Source organism: Geotrypetes seraphini, chromosome 9 (genome assembly GCF_902459505.1).
Source record: "Geotrypetes seraphini chromosome 9, aGeoSer1.1, whole genome shotgun sequence".
NCBI lineage: Eukaryota > Metazoa > Chordata > Amphibia > Gymnophiona > Dermophiidae > Geotrypetes > Geotrypetes seraphini.
This window is the reverse complement of record NC_047092.1, coordinates 88931314-88950391: the sequence shown is the minus strand read 5'-3', so window position 1 is coordinate 88950391 and position 19078 is coordinate 88931314. Positions and strand designations below refer to the sequence as shown.

General features: G+C 44.3%; 1 protein-coding gene across 5 annotated transcripts in view; it reads right to left on the bottom strand.

Annotated features, from left to right (window-relative positions):
- The window catches only part of NUP205 (nucleoporin 205), a 1504202-nt gene that overhangs the window by 732099 nt on the left and 753025 nt on the right, over positions 1-19078 (bottom strand). For all 5 annotated transcript variants that reach the window (XR_004540594.1, XM_033957880.1, XM_033957883.1 and 2 more), the window contains exon 21: positions 1692-1856. Coding sequence is in view for 4 of the 5 variants with exons in the window: in XM_033957880.1 (XP_033813771.1) it covers positions 1692-1856 (165 nt within the window). In the remaining variant the exon portion in view is untranslated. The remainder of the gene's footprint in view (positions 1-1691; positions 1857-19078) is intronic.

Here is a 19078-nt window from a genome sequence, read left to right as displayed (position 1 = left end):
AATCCAAGGTCACCATCAAGAAAAATGCACCAAAAACAGGCCATTGGAGCAAGATCAAAAAATAAAAACTGTGATTTTAGGATATTGGAGTAGAGGGAACCAAATCCTAATCCCAGAATCCTCTAAAAATGAAATTTACAGATCCCCAAATGTTTCCTATAACGAATAATTGTGACTTCTGGTGCCTGTTTGCCTGAATCAGTCTGTCTTGGCAAGGAAAGGATTTCTGCATCAGAAATTGTCAGACCTCAATTGCTAAAGGAATTCTTCTAGCTGCTGCTCGGACAGATCATGACCACAGACTCCCACCCCCGAGATGGGGGGAGAAAATACAAAGCCCGTTCCCTAATAACCAGAGGGTTGTTACACAAAGGCCTTACAGCCTACGTTCAAGCCTATGATGAAATCAGCAGGTGAATAGCTCCCAGGGAAAAGGACCCAAAGCAGGCTAGCTCCACAGGTACTTGATGAGATTGGACTAGGAGCAACAATCCACCACATGGGACTGAGTAAGTCTAAAATGGAGACCTCCGAGTTCTGAAGCCACAAAGAAATTCAAAAATCCGAATGAAAAATACCTGAAAATAACAAAAAGAAGCAGAGCAGATCAGAACACACCTTCTGAGTTCGCTTACAGAAAGAAACTGAAGAGGGAACTGTTTTCAACTCCAGAAGTTGAGGAATTCAAGATCATAAAGTGATACCTTTCTGCAGTTTTGAAGGAATTGGGAATCAACAACTAAAGTACGGACTCCTGTGTATTTGTAACAGAATTCCTGATTTACGCGGAAGACCAAGAAATTTTAGCAGAAAAAAAGGTACCACTCCCAGGAAGGAACCAGCCTTTGTAAATATAAGGAAAACTCTCTGTCTGACAAGAGTCTGGATCTCCGATACCCTGCTCTTTGAAGCAGGAAAAACCGAGGCCCATCAATGACTCCTCTAGTAAGGAACTTGGGAGTGAGCTTCACCAGAAGTCAGCAGCTAAGATTTAATGCTAAAAAATGCAGGCTCATGCATTTGAGCTGCAAATAAATGAGGGAGTAGTATAGTATTAGAGTTGACGTACTTCTGTGAATGAAGGAGTGATTGTATCTAATGATCTAACAGTGACCAAGCGATCAGATCAGGCAAGAACAAAAGCCAGGAAATAGATAGCAGGAAAAAGAAGTGCTTTCTATATAAGTTTCCTGTGAGATCCCATTAAGTACAATTCTAGAGACTGCACATTCGAAAAGATAAACAGGATGGAATCAGTCCAGAGGGTAGCTACTAAAATGATGAAGTGAGGCAGAAGAGGGAAAATATGAGAGACAAAGATAAATACCTCTGTGGCACTGGAAGCGAGTCTCTTTCAATTGAAATGAAGCTTTAGAATAAGGAAGATAGTTTAAGGTGAAAGGAAATAAACTCAAAAGTAATCTAAGGAAATAATTCTTTGTGGAAAGGGTGGTAGATTAATGCAAAAGACTCCCAGTGGAAGTGATGCAGATGAAGACCTATGAATTCATAAAAGCATGGGACAAACACAAAAGATGAACTAAGAGAGAGAAAGGGATTGTAGATAGTATGGATGGGCAGACTGGATAGGCTGTATGATCTTTATCTGTTATTTTCTATATTATTAAATCATTTTATGTGATATTAACATATTATTAGCAATGAAGAAACATTAGGTCCCTACTCAATACCTGGATCCTGCAGATTGGTGATACTGACGGGTTTTTTCAACTCATAACCCAAGAGGTATAAGGCCAGGTTGGGTGGATTCAACTCCAGTGAAGTGATGAGGAGATTCAGGATGTGAATTCTTGTTTCATGTCGAATATAAGCCAGCTTCCTCTCAGATTCTAGGTCTAGACAAGATAAACGTACTATTAAAATAAAAATATCAGCATTATGGATTTATCAACATCCCTCTTTTAGTATTCCTAAACTAAAGGCATAAACTTTTATAAAGGAAGATAAAACAAAAATAGTTGCATGAAACTGTGTGCCAAAATAATCACTAAAAGTAAACAAATCAAGGATCACATGTACTTGGTCTACATAAGGGAATTTCCCAGAGATGTAGTAGAAGCCTAGCTGTGATGCACAAGTTTACACTTTGTTCAGAGCAGGTATTAATTTCTCCAAGAGGATGTGTGTGCTAATAGGGCTGGTCCTTGATACCTATTTTGTAAAAGCACATACACTTCTCCCTCCGTATTCGCAGTTTCCGTATCTACGGTTTCCCTTATTTGCAATTTTTCAGCCGTTGACTCCCTCCCCCAAAAAACATCATTACTAAAGTTTTTTCCTTTTACTGTACAGTACCGAGAAAAAAGTTTATCACTTACCATTACTGTACTGAAAATCGCTGCTTCCATGCTTTCTCCCACAAATTTGCTGCTTCCATGTTTCCCAATATGCACTGAGCAAAACACTGCTTCCCTAGAGAGAAAGGCTTCTTCCCAGCATGCATGAAATCGCTGGTTGCCTGCCCAGAAATTGCTGCTTGCTTGCCTGCCCTGAAATCGCTGGTTAGCTGCCTGCCCTCAAATCACTGGTTGGCTGCCCTGAAATAGCTGATTGGCTGCCTGCCCTGAAATCACTGGTTGGCTGCCTACCCTGAAATAGCTGGTTATTTGCGGGTTTTTTCAAATTTGCGCCAATTGGTGGAACACATCCACCGCAAATACGGATGGAGAAGTATATAGGGCTTTTATCGCATGTATGAAATAAGATTCAAAATACATCTTTTTGGCACACTTCACAGGCTTGATTTCATAAAAGGTTATCTAATGTGTCTATTCATCTACAACCAAATTAAGACCTAGTGAATAAGATTTAAGCATGAACTATCGTAAATATGCAAATAAAACCATCTAAATATACACAAAGAAAATTTTTCCCCTAAAAAGCAGAGGGGGAATATTAACTTGAATATAAATTAATGTTATATATTGAAGAACCAGGGAGGAAGCGATCACTTCCTTGCCAGAGGTGTCCTGTTTTCTGGGTCTGCAGCCAAGCAACAAGTCAGTCCCCCCTCCTTACCACCTTCCAGTCTTGGTCCTTACTGCCCTGATGGTCCAGTGGTGTGGGAAACCAAAGATAGAGATTCCTCTCTCCCTTCCCCACAGTGACCTTCACGTTCTGCAACCAACCTGCCCCACTCTCCTCCCCTACTGGTACCTGTGAAGGCCTACCTTACATCACTGGTGGTCCAGCAGTGAGCAAGGGCAAGAGTGATCTTTTAACGCTCCCGCCTGGCAGTCTCCGTGGTTAAAAAAAAATTCTTAGCTGCCATGAGTTTCCTCAGCAACCTCACAACGAGCAGTCTCATGGCAGTCTATTATTTTATTTTTTTTATACTATGGATACTGCCTGGCAGGAGTGTTGAAAGATTGTTCCTGCTCACCGTTGGACCACCATGGATGTAAGGTAGGCCTGCATAGGGACATGGGAAAGAGGGAGGGGGCAGGCTGGCAGCTGAGCGTGAAAGTCACTGTGAGGAAGGAAAGGATCAGTAGCTTCAGCTCTGACTTCCTGCACTACTGGATCACCAGGCCAGTACTGCAGACCCACAGAGAGGCCTGTGATGGGTCTGAGGGAAGGGAGGGTGATGGGTCCAAGGGAAGGGGGAGAGGGGCCATTTTAACCTCAAAAGTTTGGTTTATATTCAAGTATATATTGTAACATTCCATATCACTGAAAGTATATACGGTAATCTTCCACATATCTTCCTACCCCCCAAACAATGCCACAACACGTTCATACCCACAAACCATGTCCACTCTTATCTCCAACTGCCACTGTCACACCTCAACAATGCCCCTATTCCCACTGCTCCTGCCTTCTTCCTCACATCTAATATTGTGGCCATTTTCCCTCTCATTTCCCCTTTTCTTCCTATCCTCATTGCTCCAAAAAAATAGCTTACATTTCCCCATCCTTTCTGCTGTTAAGCTCTCTGGTTTATCAGTATCAAAGGGGCATGCCCTAATGTAATTTCAAAAGTTCTCTGTAATGTCGCTGTCTGTATACAGTTTCTTCCCCTGTAAACTATTTTTAACTGTTTGTGGTATGGCGGTATATAAAAATAAACTTATTATTATTAATGGGCAAATTTTGTTCCATGGAGAACCGAGGAGGACTTGAGAAGATTTTCTTTGGTGATTTGAGGAGGCAGCCAGAGCAGCGTTAACAAGCAGGCAGGAAGGGAGAAAAGAAATAAGGTAGCCAGCTAGCCAGAAAGAAACGAGCAAGCAGGAGGGAGAAGAGAAGCCTGAGAGGAGCGAGGAGCCAGGGGCAGCGGCGAGAGTAAGCTCCGCCCATCCCCACCGCATCATCGCCCGAACTCTCCATTAAAAGGGATCCAGCCAACGGCACTCAGCCGTTTGGTGCACGGCGAAGACGAGCGGCAAAGGCACTCGCCTTAGCGAGAGCACCTTTGCGAAGGGCCTCAAGAAGGGCTGAGTCAGTACACCCAAGGACACCAGGGAAGACCAGCAAGGTAAGGACAACAACAAAGAACAGCTAAATAACCAAACTAGCACAAAAGAAAAAACCATAGTACACGCAGAGGGGGCACACATACATACGAAACAACAACAGGAGAAAACACACACACACACAAGCAAAAGGATACCAGCGATATAATAAAGAGTACTCCAAAAAGGCGGACAGCAATGGAAGAAGAGGGAATCCAAAAGAGGAGCTTTCCAGTGTACTGCACAGACTGCCATATGTACGACTACCTCCCCTCGGGAAGGCAGTCATATGTATGCGGTTGGTATCAGGAACAGAAAAGCTTGAAGGCGGAAGTTAGTCAATTGAAGTACAGGATTCAGGAACTGGAGGGACTTTACATCACAGAAGACCAAATCGGGATGACTGAAGACCCTATGAGAGAGAGGCACATCGAGGAACAAGTCTGGGAGCTTGAGAAATTCATTGAGGAGGCCTACAGGAGGGTGAAGAGCACAGTGAAGATGAGGCCTACAGCACAGTGAAGATGAGGTTACACCCACATGGAATGAAGAACATGAGCAATCTGACTCCAAGGAAGAAGACGCCCAGAGAAGTATCCCGCAGGAAGAGGAGGCAAGGTCTTGTCGATGCCTAGAAGAGGAAGCTGTGAAGCACATCGAGGATACGGACCTACGACCAGAGCGAAAACTGAAAAAAGGAAAGTCTGCGATACTAGTGGGAGACTCAATCATAAGGCAAGTAGATAGTCACATTGCAGGAGGGAGAGAGGATCGACTAGTGACCTGCCTCCCAGGAGCAAGAACAAAGGACATCGCCGACAGAATTGAAAGGATCCTAGAAGGAGCAGAGACAGAAGAGATTGCGGTGATTATCCACATCGGGACAAATGATGTCAGCAGAAAAGACTACAGTAGGAATGCACTGATTGAACAGTTCAAGATTCTGGGAAGTGTTTTCGGAGATCCTACCAGTACCAAGGGCAGATGTGAAGAGGAAATGGAACTACAATCAATAAATGCATGGATGAGATGGTGTGAGGAAGAGGGATTCCACTTCATGAGGAACTGGACAACGTTTTGGAGCAAAAACAAGCTCTTCAGGAGAGATGGACTACACCTGAGTGCGTCGGGAACAAGACTTCTAGCAAACAACGACAGAAAAGGAATAGAAGAGGAACTAAGAAGAAGGGGAAAGCTGACAGTCGACCAAGTGTCGATGATTCTGAAAAAGTTATCCCGAGAAGATACTAAGAGGGAAAAATGTTGGGAAGAATCAATGGGCAAAAAACAAGACTTGACAGACCAAGAGGAAGATAAAAAGGACGTAGCACAGCGGAAAAACACAATGGGCAAAAAACAAGAGCAGGGCAAAAAACAAGAGCAGACAGCTCGATATGAGGATAATAAGTAGAACATATCACAGGAAAAGAAAACAAAGACAAAAAAACACCAGAATTTAAACTGCATGTATACTAATGCAAGAAGCCTAAAGAACAAAATGGGAGAACTAGAAGTCATGGCCAAAAATGAGAACCTAGACATCATTGGAGTCTCTGAAACATGGTGGAATGAAGAAAACAAATGGGACATAGTACTACCGGGGTATAAATTTTATACCGAAGACAGGTCAGGTCAGGAAGGAGGAGGAATAGCCCTATATACAAATGATAACATGCACTCGACCAGAGTGGACACAGTGGCGACGACTGACAAATTGGAATCACTATGGGTTAAAATACCAGGAAGAAATGGGCCCGAGATAAAGATGGGCCTGTACTATCGTCAACCTGGGCAATCCGAAGCAAGCGACGAAGAAATGAAAGTCGAGATGAAGCAAGAATGCAAAAGCGGTAACACGATTGTTATGGGAGACTTCAACTATCCTGGGATAGACTGGAGTCTTGGAAACTCACAATGTGCTAGGGAGACCGGATTCCTGGAGGCTATACAGGACTGCTTCATGGAGCAGCTTGTCAGAGAACTGACGAGAGGAAATGCCACTCTGGACTTCATCCTCAATGGGCTAAGAGGACCTGCAAAGAAGTGGAAGTAGTGGGACCGTTGGGAAACAGCGATCACAACGTGATCAAGTTCACAGTTGAAGTTGGAATATCGAAAGGGAAGATAACTGCAGCGATAACTTTAAACTTCAAGAAAGGAAACTATGAAGCGATGAGTATAATGGTAAGAAAGAAACTTAGGAGCAACTCAAAAAAAATCTCAGACTATAGAGCAAGCCTGGTCACTATTCAAAGACACGGTGAGTGAAGCGCAAAATCTATACATCCCTAGATTTAGAAAAGGATGCAAAAAGAACCGAACTAGAGACCAGGCGTGGATAACCAAAGAAGTGAGGAAAGCAATAGGAGACAAGAAACATTCATTCTGGGAATTGAAAAAGGACAAAACCGGAGAGAACTGGAAAGAACACAGGAAGCATCAAAAAGAATGTCACCGCGTGGTTAGAAGAGCAAAAAGAGAATATGAAGAGAGGCTAGCCAGGGAAGCACGAAATTTCAAACCATTCTTCAGATATGTTCAAGGGAAGCAGCCGGCTAGGGAGGAGGTGGGACCGCTGGATGACGGAGATAGAAAATGAGTGGTGAAGGAGGAAAAAGAGGTGCCGGATAGACTAACTATGTTCTTTTTGTCAGTATTTACAAAGGAATACACATCCAACGTGCCAGAACCTGAAAAAATCTTCACAGGGGACCAGGTATAAAAATTTTAATCAATGAAGGTAAGCCTCGAAGACGTATATAGGCAGATAGATAGATTAAAAAGTGACAAATCTCCAGGCCCGGACAGAATTCACCCCAGTTTTGAAGGAACTAAAGGAGAAAATAGCGGAACTACTACAGCAGGTTTGTAGCCTATCCCTGAGTACAGTCGTGATCCCGGAGGATTAGAAGATAGCAAATGTTACGCCCATCTTCAAAAAGGGATCAATAGGTGACCCGGGGAACTACAGACTGGTAAGTCTGACTTCGGTTCCGGGGAAGATGGCAGAAGCGCTGATAAAAGACAGCATCGATGAGCATCTCGAAAGAAATAAACTGATGAAAACAAGCTAGCATGGCTTCTGCAAGGGAAGATCATGCCTAACGAACTTATTACACTTCTTCGCAGGAATTAAACGAATGGACAAAGGGGACCCCATAGACATCGTATACTTGGATTTCCAAAAAGCCTTTGACAAGGTACCCCATGAACGCCTATTACGGAAACTGAAGACCTATGGGGTGGAAGGAAACGTACATAGATGGATCAAAAATTGGTTGGCGGATAGGAAGCAGAGGGTAGGAGTGAAGGGCCATTACTCTGACTGGAGGAGGGTCACCAGTGGTGTTCCGCAGCGGTCTGTGCTCGGACTGCTCATGTTCAATGTTTTTATAAACGATCTAGAAACAGGGACAAAGTGCGAGGTAATAAAGTTTGCAGACGACACCAAACTATTTAGTGGAGTTGGGACAAAAGAGAACTGTGAAGCTTTACAAAGGGACCTGAACAAACTAGAAGAGTGGGCGGCGAGATGGCAGATGAAATTTAATATAGATAAATGCAAAGTCTTGCATGTGGGAAACAGAAACCCAAAGTACAGCTATATGATGGGAGGGCTGGAATTGAGTGAAAGTACCCTAGAAAAGGACTTAAGGGTAATTGTGGACAAGACAATGAAGCCGTCGGCACAGTGCGCAGCGGCCTCAAAGAAGGCAAATAGAATGCTGGGTATTATCAAGAAAGGTATTACAGCCAGAACGAAAGAGGTTATCCTGCCATTGTATCGGGCAATGGTGCATCCGCATCTGGAGTACTGCGTCCAATATTGGTCGCCGTTCCTAAAGAAGGATATGGTGTTACTCGAGAGGGTCCAGAAAAGAGCGATGCGATTGATAAAAGGTATGGAAAAACTTTCATATGCTGAAAGACTAGAGAAACTGGGGCTCTTTTCACTGGAAAAGCGGAGACTTAGAGGGGACATGATAGAGACTTACAAGATCATGAAGGGCATAGAGAAAGTGGAGAAGGACAGATTCTTCAAACTTTCAAAAACTACAAGAACGAGAGGGCACTCGGAAAAATTAAAAGGCGACAGATTCAGAACCCATGCTAGGAAGTTATTCTTCACCCAAAGGGTGGTGGGACACTTGGAATGAGCTTCCAGAGGGTGTGATAAGACAGAGCACGATATTGGGGTTCAAGAATGGATTAGATAAATTCCTGAAGGAAAAAGGGATGGAAAGGAATAGATAGAAGAATACTATACAGGTTCTGGACCAAATGGGCTACCGCATGAGCGGTCTACTGGGCATAATGGACCTCTGGTCTGACCTAGCAGAGGCAATGCTTATGTTCTTATGATTTATATTTGACTTCAATCAGCGGCTTTTTCACTGATCTTACAAGATCAAAACAGGAGCTTGGCCTAAAAATTATGAAGGCAATTAAAATAATTGGCCTAAAGCTACAAGGATTGATTCATAAGTCATGCCAACTATTTATTTTCTCTCAACAATGGGCCAACTCTGGAAATCTAATATATATGTTTGAAAGTGTGTTACATAGAAACATGACGGCAGATGAAGGCCAAATGGCCCATCTAGTCTGCCCATCCGCACTAATCATTATCTTTCTCTCTCTGAAAGATCTCACGTGCCTATCCCAGACCCTCTTGAATTCAGAATTTCTACCACCTCTTCCGGGAGACTATTCCATGCATCAACAACAATTTCTGTAAAAAAGTATTTCCTCAGATTACTCCGGAGCCTATCACCTCTTTAACTTCATCCTATGCCCTCTCATTGCAGAGTTTACTTTCAAATGAAAGAGACTCAAATCATGCACATTTATAGTACTGAAAGGTCACTTGGACACACAAAGTCAGAGGCGTGAAGAACATACAAGAGGTTTATTACAGCATACCGGACTCTAGTGCAGTGAACAGCCTGCTTACAAGAGTATTAGAAACGGGAAATGCACGGACTTTTATGCCCTTTTCACTAAACATATGCAAACTAATATATGCAAAAACTACAATTTTCATTTGTTACTTCTATAACTTTCTACAATTATTATTGGTCCTAAGCCAGCACTTATGATAGGTTCAGGGATACAACTTATAGTCCTATAGGAAACTAGCTCATTTCTCTGCTTATCTAAATCTTAGAGTTCTAAATGTTACATGTACAGGAGCACAGGGTACATCATGGCTCAAACTCTTATCTATTTAGCTTACAATGTGGTAAGGCAGGGACATACATTTCAGGCAGATGAGGTCAATAGATTGTACACTGTTTTCAGATATGTAGGCCAGAGCAATATTTTAAACAACAGTTAACCATTTCATGACCCTACAGTACGTAGGTATTTCCCCTCTCCCGCCTTTCCTCCAAAGTATACAGATTGAGATCTTTAAGTCTGTCCCCATACGCCTTATCACGAAGAACATACAACATTTTAGTAGCCGTCCTCTGGACCAATTCCATCCTTTTCATATCTTTTTGAAGGTGCGGCCTCCAAAATTGTAGACAATATTCTAAATGAGATCTCACCAGAGTCTTATACAGAGGCATCAATACTTCTTTTTTTTCTACTGGCCATACCTCTCCCTATGCAACCTAGCATTCTTCTAGCTTACGCCCTCACCTTTTCAACCTGTTTGGCCACCTTAAGATCATCACATACAATCACACCCAAGTCCTGCTCTTTCGTTGTGCACATACGGTAAGTTCTTCACCCCTAAACTCTACCGTTCCCTCGGGTTTTTGCAGCCCAAATGCATGACCTTGCATTTCTTAGCATTAAATTTTAGCTGCCAAATTTCAGACTATTCTTCAAGCTTCGCCAGGTCTTTCTTCATGTTATTCACACCATCCGGGGTGTCTACTCTATTGCAGATGTTGATATCATGTGCAAAGAGGCAAATTTTATCAGACAACCCTTTAGCAATATCATTTATAAAAATGTTAGAAAGAACAGGGCCAAGAACAGAACCTTGAGGCACACCACTTGTAACATCCTTTTCTTCACAGCGATCTCTATTGATTAATACCCTCTGTCGCCTTCCACTCAACCAGTTCTTGACCCAGCCCGTCATTTTGAGTCCCATCTCGAGGACACTCAGTTTATTAGACGTCTGTGTGGGACACTGTCAAAGGCTTTGCTAAAATCTAGATACACCACATCTAGCACACATCCTCTATCCAATTCTCTAGTCACCCAGTCAAAGAAATTAATCAGATTTGTCTGGCAAGACCTATTCCTAGGGAATCCATGTTACCTCCAGTCCTGTAATCCATAGGATTCCAGAAACTTCTCCATTCTGTTTTAAAAGCATTTCCATTAATTTGCTCAGCACAGAAGTCAGACTTACCGGCCTGCAATTCCCTACTTCTTTCTTACTTCCACTTTTGTAAAAGACCACATCCGCCCTTCTCCAGTCCTCCGGTACCACCCCCGACTCTAGAGACTCATTGAAAAGATCAGTCAAAAGAGCTACCAGATCTTACCTAAGCACCCTCGTATGTACATCATCTGGCCCCATTGCTTTGTCTACCTTTATTTTAGCTAGCTCCTCACGAACACAACCCTCTAAAAACCGATCAGGGTCTATTACTCCTCCATCCCTATTCATGTTTGTCTTCTACGGTGCTGGTTCCGGCGCTTCAGCCATGAACACAGAACAGAAATATTTGTTAAGCAATTTGGCCTTTTCTTTATCAGCTTCTATATGTACTTTTTAATGTTGCTACCAGATGAGAGATGACTGTAGCGGTCTCTGGTAGGGGAAAAGTAAAAAAAAAAAAAAAGACATTTGAAAAGGTCTTAATAACAAGTAAGTAATAAATGTTAGCTGTTTCACTATACCAAACACACAATCAGCTTGAGAGTATGCTTAACTATTAACATCCTTCAAAGTGTTGTCATGTTAGATTATGGCATTGTGCAACAGTTTTGGATGTTTCTCACGCACTGCATGATGCAGGTAGTACTGCAGAAATGATGTGTAATACTATGCATTCACAATGTGTCCCTCACGAACTGGATGACACACAAGACATTCTGGAAGACTTCTTTGAAGGATGTTAACAGTTAAAACAATTTGCACTTGTATTTTGTTGTTCATGTTGTATACTCTATGCCATAATAAAATGATGATTTCAAATGTCATGTATTTTACTCCTCTCCTATCAGAAGCCATCTCTCATCTAGTAGAAACATTAATAAGAAAATGTAACATACTTTCAAACATATATATTAGATTTCCAGCGTTGGCGCATTATCAAGAGAAAAAAAAATAGCTGCCATGATTTACGAAGCATAAGAACATAAGAATAGCCTTACTGGGTCATATCAATTGTCCATTAAGCCCAGTAGCTTGTTCTCACGGTGGACAATCCAGGTCACTAGTGCCTGGTCAAAACCCAAGAAGTAGCAATATTCCATGCTACCGACACAGGGCAAGCAGTGGCTTCCCCTATGTCTTTCTTAATAACAAACTATGGACTCTTCCTCCAGGAACTTGTCCAAACCTTTCTTAAAACCAGCTACGTTATCCGCTCTTACCACATCCTGTGACAATGCGTTCTAGAGCTTAATTATTCTCAAGTGAAAAAAAATTTCCTCCAATTGGTTTTAAAATTATTTCTCTGTAACTTCATTGAGTGTCCCCTAGTCTTTGTAATTTTTCACGGAAGTGAAAAATCGATCCACTTGTACCCAATCTACTCTACTCAGGATTTTGTAGACTTACATAAGTTACATAAGAAGCACCATCTCCAGTTCAGACCTTCGGTCCATCAAGTCCAGCGATCCGCACACGCGGAGGCCCAGCCAGGTATACACCTGGCATAATTTTAGTCACCCATATCCCTCTTTGCCTCTCGTAAGATGTACATCTAGTTTGCTTTTAAATCCTAGCACGGTGGATTCCGCAATAACCTCCTCTGGGAGAGCATTCCAGGTGTCCACCACTCGCTGCGTGAAGAAGAACTTCCTGATATTTGTCCTGGACTTGTCCCTCCTCAGCTTCAGTCCATATCTTCTTGTCCGTGTCACATTGGACATTGCAAATAACTTATTTTCCTGCTCTATTTTGTCGATTCCTTTCAGTATTTTGAAAGTCTCGATCATATCCCCTAGCAGTCTCCTCTTCCCAAGGGCGAACAATCCCAGTCTCCTAAGACGTTCCACGTATTCCAAGTTCTCCATACCTTTTACCAGCTTCGTTGCTCGTCTCTGCACCCCTCCAACAATTTTATATCCTTCTTTAGGTTGGGAGACCATTGTTGGATACAGTATTCCAAGTGTGGACTGACCATTGCTCTATAAAGCGGCATTATAACCCTCTCCGATCTACTTGCGATTCCCTTCTTTATCATGCCTAACATTCTATTTGCTTTCTTTGCTGCTGCCGCGCATTGTGCTAACGGTTTCAGGGTCCTGTCTTTCAGTACACCCAGGTTCTTTTCTTGTTCGCTCTTACCCAGAGTTGCACCTGACATTTTATACTCGTGTTCCTTGTTCTTTCTGCCTAAATACATTACTTTGCACTTTTCCACATTAAAGTTCATCTGCCATTTCTCTGCCCATTTCTCTAAATGACACAAGTCACTCTGAAGTTCCTCGCTATCCTTCTGCGATCTGATTGCCCGGAATAGCTTTGTGTCGTCTGCAAACTTAATGATCTCACTGGATGTTCCTTCTTCTAGGTCATTCATGAAAATATTAAATAAGATGAGCCCAAGTACTGAGCCCTGGGGCACACCGCTAGTCACTTTCTCCCAGTCTGAGAACTTCCCATTTATACCCACTCTCTGCTTTCTGTTCTCCAGCCATTTGTCTACCCATCTTAGTATATCTCCCTCTATTCCATGGCTTTGTAGTTTCCTGAGAAGTCTTTTATGTGGAACCTTGTCGAACGCTTTCTGGAAGTCCAAGTATATATGTCCACCGGTTCTCCACTATCAATTTGTTTGTTCACTGTCTCAAAAATTGAAGTAAATTCATCAAACATGATTTCCTTTTCCTGAAGCCATGTTGACTGGCTCTCATCAGGTCGTGTGTATCCAAGTGCCGGACTATGCTATCTTTAATCAGTGCTTCAACCATCTTTCCAGGGACAGACGTAAGACTCACAGGTCTGTAGCTGCCAGGTTCTCCTCTTGATCCTTTTATGAAAATTGGCGTGACATTCTCTATCTTCCAGTTGTCCGGTATCTGTCCTGTTCTAATTGACAGGTTGGCAAATTTTGCAATAGTTCTCTGATTTCAACCTTCAGTTCTTTTAAGACTCTCGGGTTAATTTCATCCGGTCCATGGGGATTTGTCAATTTTACGTTTGTTGATCTGGTAGTATATCTGGTCCAAGTTCACTTCTACTGTCATGAGGCTGTCCTCTTTTACTCCTTTGAACACTTTCACTGTTTCTGGTATTGTTGCGGTGTCCTCCTTTGTAAAGACAGATGCAAAGAAGGAATTTAGTCTGTCTGCAATTTGCTTGTCTTCCTTGATGTACCCTTTTCTCCCCTGGTCATCTAGCAGTCCCACCGCCTCTTTTGCGGGTTTTCTCCCTTTTACGTATCTAAAGAAGGGCTTGAAATTTTTGGCCGCTTGCACTATTTTCTACTCATAGTCCTTTTTGGCATCCCTCACCGCCTTGTCACATTTCTTCTGATCATCTTTGTGTTTGTTCCAAGCTTCGGTTGTTTTTGTGCGTTTCCATTTTTTAAAAGTCCTTTTCTTTTATGGCTTCCTTCACCTCTCTAGTAAGCCGGTTCTCTATGACCTCGGAATCAAGGACACAGCCCTCCAATGGATCACCTCCTTCCTCCATCAAAGGACCCAGACTGTCCTACTAGGAACACACAAATCTCGCCCCAAGCCTATCAAATATGGTGTTCCTCAAGGCGCCCTTCTATCCCCCCTCCTATTCAACCTCTACATCAGGCCTGTCATTGATATAGCGCAGAAATATAGCATTAAAATCCACTCTTATGCAGATGACATCCAGCTGCTCCTCCCACTAGGCGAGAACCGATCATCCCAAATTACTAACCTCCAACATTGCCTCTCTGATATGAAAACTTGGATGTCAAACAACAAACTTCAACTAAACGCCACTAAAACAGAACTCTTATGGATCAGGAAAAAAAGCACCAAATTCACACGTCCTACCCTAGCATGGGACTCCACTCTACTAACGGCAACAGATCAGGTACGCAGCCTAGGAGTAACCTTAGATGGACACCTATCCCTATCTGCCCACATATCCCAAGTAATCTCCACCTCCTTCTACTACCTCCGCCAACTGAAAAGGATCAAACCCTACATCTCCACACCTGACCTCGCCCAACTCCTCTACGCATATGTCCTCTCCAGAATGGATTACTGTAACTCCCTATTTAATGGACTAACCAAAAATAATCTCAAACGTCTCCAACGTGTCCAAAATGCAGCTATCCGCCTCCTACACAACCTCAACTACCATGATCCCATCTCCCCAGCACTCCGCGCTGAACACTGGCTCCCAATTAGCCAGCGCTGTGCTTTCAAGGCCCTAGCAGTAGCCCACAAGAGAATTTATGCCACCACCCCCTCCTACATAAAATCTAAGCTTCCCATCTACACCCCCACTCGCACCCTCCACTCAAAATCGGAAATACGCCTATGCATTCCCCCTGGAAGGTCCCTCATCTCAGAAACTGCCCGCAAATGATCCTACAGCCACTTCATCCCACATCTCTGGAATAAACTCCCCCCCCAACTCAGGCAACAGAACTCTTTATTGACATTCCGTAAAATGGTAAAGACCCTCCTCTTCAACTAAAGATCTCCCTCAGTCTACACCCCCCCTTAAACCCCACCTCTCTCTTCTCTCCCCTATTTAACTTCTCCTAAATTTCAGTATAGTCCTCTCTTAGTCTGTACTCTGATAAATTGTCTGTACTCTGAAAAATTGTTTGTACCCTGATAAATACTGCACAATCTTGTATGTCCAAGCACCTAAACCTATTGTACATCTTATTTGCCTAATTACTTCTACTGTGTATGTTTACTTGTAGACCGTTCTGAGCTACTGGGAGAACGGGATATAAATCTAAATAAATAAATAAATAAATTGCCTTTAGTTTTCCTTTCTTTGGAAATCTACAGAATGTAAAGATTTTGGGCCTTATTCTCTAAAAGTGCGTCCCGATTTTAGGCAGCTGTAGGCGTCCTACAGCTGTCTAATCAGCCAATCGGGATGCACATTTTTTTTTTTTTTAAATGCTCCCCAGGCAGGCCGCCTATATTGAAGGCGAGGCCCGCAAGACACCTAGGCCCTGATTCTGAATAGGACGCCCAGGAGAGGCGTCCTATTCAGAATCGGCCTAAACTAAACCCCGATTCTGTAACCGGCGTCCATGTTACAGACGCGGGTTAGAGAAACGGGTTAGATTAGACATGGCCCGCTACACTTATCGCGGCAAGGGATCTCTCTGCCGCTATAAGTATAGCGGGCCGCGGCCCCCTGACCAGGAGGGTGCCCAAACCCTCTGCCCGAAGAAGCACCCCCCCACCACTACCGACCGCCCACCCCCGACATTACCGACCGCCCCCCCCCCGACATTACCGATCTCCCCCCCCCCGACAATATCTTTCGCTGGCAGGAGGGTGTCCAATCCCTCCTGCCCGAAGACGCACCCCCCTCCCCGGCGCTAACAACCCCCAAACCTCCACTCCACCAAACCTGTTTTTAGATGGGTCTTGCACGTCTTGAGCCGGCAGGCACGCCTCGCCGAAATGAAGCGGGCCCACCCCTTCCCGGCCCATCCCGCCGAAGCCTAAGGCCTGATTGGTCCAGGCTCTAGAAGCCTGGACCAATCAGGCCTTAGGCATAGCGGGTCCGCCCATCCCCACTTAATCTAAGGCCTGATTGGCCAAACAAACCTTAGACTTAGTGGGGATGGGCGGACCCGCTATGCCTAAGGCCTGATTGGTCCAGACTTCTAGAGCCTGGGCCAATCAGGCCTTAGGCTTCGGCGGGATGGGCCGGGAAGGGGCGGGCCCGCTTCATTTCGACGAGGCGTGCCTGCCGGCTCAAGACGTGCAAGACCCATCTAAGAACAGGTTTGGTGGAGTGGAGGTTTGGGGGTTGTTAGCGTCGGGGAGGGGGGTGCGTCTTCGGGCAGGAGGGATTGGACACCCTCCTGCCAGCGAAAGATATTGTCGGGGGGGGGGGAGATCGGTAATGTCGGGGGGGGGCGGTCGGTAGTGTCGGGGGGGCGGTCGGTAGTGTGTGGAGGGGTGCACCTTCGGGCAGAGGGTTTGGGCACCCTCCTGGTCAGGGGGCCGTGGCCCGCTATACTTATAGCGGCAGAGAGATCCCTTGCCGCGATAAGTATAGCTGCCGCGTCTACTTACAATGTAGGCCAGCATTTTGCTGGCCTACATTTTAAGCTTCTCCTCTACTAGGGAGACGCGTAGGGCCGCCTAGGTTCAGCCTAAGGCCCGCCTAAGGCCCTTAGACGAGCTTAGGCACCTTGCGGGTCTCCCTAGGCTCCCGAAGGCGCCTTCAAGCTTGCCTGGGGAGCATTTTTTTTTTTTTTTAAACGTGCATCCCGATTGGCTGATTAGACAGCTGTAGGACGCCTACAGCTGCCTAAAATCGGGATGCCCTTTGGAGAATCAGGGCCTTTGTGCTTCCGTGATAGTATTTTTTAGTAGGGACCATGCCTGATCTACCGTTTTAACTTTGCCCATCTTTTTCTTGAGCCGTTGTTTCACCATGGCTCTCATGCTATCGTATCTTCCCTTCTTAAAGTTTAAGGTCGTGGTTAAAGTTTTGGTACGTTTCCCTTTCCCGATGTCAAGCTTAAAGTTGATCATGTTGTGGTCGCTTGTCCCCAGCGGGACCATGACTTCTACTTCTTTTGTCAGTCCTGTAATGACATTTAGGATCAAGTCCAAGGTGGCGTTTCCTCTCGTTGGTTCTTCCACAATTTGTTCCAGGAAGCAGTCCCCTAGTGCTTCCAGGAACTTGGCCTCCTTGCCACAGTTTGAGGTTCCCAGGTTCCAGTCTATCCCCAGGAAATTGAAGTCTCCCATGATTATTACATTACCTATCTTACATTCTTGTTTAATTTCCTCTATCATTTCTAAGTCTGTCTCCTCCGTCTGTCCTTGGGGTCAATAGTAAAGGCCAATTTTTGTGTCCGCACCATTGTGTCTAGGACTCTTGATCCAGAGGGACTCCAGCTTCTCTTTCCTTTCCGTCGTAACCTCTCTAACAGATTCTACTCCTTCTTGAACATAAAGGGCAATACCTCCACCTTTCTGCCCTACTCTATCTCTTCTGTATAGTTTGTATCCCTGTAGTACTGTGTCCCATTCGTTTTCATCATTCCACCATGTTTCTGCTATGCCAATGATTTCCAGTTCATCGTGTCTTGTTATTGTCTCTAATTCTCCCAATTTGTTTCTCAGATTTCTAGCATTCACATACATACATTTGAGCTCTCTTTGTGTTACCGCCTTGGACTTTCTAAGCTAAGCAGTCTCTACTGTTTCTTTTATGGTATCCTTTTCAGCTCCTGTGTTGTCTCCCCTTATTTGCTTTGTGGTAGTCCCCTCCTGTGTCTGAGTAGTTGTCCGCAGTTCCTTCTTCGGGGCATCCTTTTGCCCAGGCCATCGACTGGTGGTCGACTGTCGGCTTTCCCCTGTCCTTTAGTTTATAGCCTTCTCAATGGTCCTTTTCATGTTGCCTGCTAATATTCTTGCTCCTTCCTTGTTGAGGTGTAGTCTGTCCTTTCTGTAGTACTTGCTTTTTCCCCAGAATGCAGTCTAGTTGTGCACAAAGTCAAAGCCTTCCTCTTCACACCATAGTCTCATCCAGGCGTTGATCGCTTGCAATTCTCCTTGTCTCTTTCCATCTGCTCTTGGTACCGGGAGGATCTCGGAGAAAGCCACCTTCACCTCCCTGATCTTCAGTTTTCTTCCGAGTGAGCGGAGCTGGCCCTTCATCTCTTCCCTGTCATACTTCCATCTGCTCACATCGTTGGTTCCCATGTGGATAAGCACAGTACTGTCCTCTCCCCCTGCACTGTCTATGATCCTGGAGATCCTGTTGGCCACATCCATAAGAACATAAGAAGCGCCATCTCCGGATCAGACCTTCGGTCCATCAAGTCCGGCGATCCACACACGCGGAGGCCCCGCCAGGTATACACCTGGTTTATTTTATAGCCACCATATCTTTATATGCCTTTCTCAAGGAGATATGCATCTAGTTTGCTTTTGAAGCATGGGACTGTCGATTCCACAATAATCTCCCCTGGGAGAGTATTCCAGATGTCCACTACTCTCTGTGTGAAGCAGAACTTCCTGACATTAGTCCTGAACTTGTCCCCCCTTAGCTTCATTTCATGTCCTCTTGTCCGTGTCAAATTGGACAATGTAAATAATCTTCTCTGCTCTATTTTGTCGATTCCTTTCAGTATTTTGAAAGTCTCGATCATATCCCCCCGCAGTCTCCTTTTCTCAAGGGAGAACAATCCCAGTGTTTTAAGTCGATCCTCATATACCAGTTTCTCCATACCCTTCACTAGTTTAGTTGCTCGTCT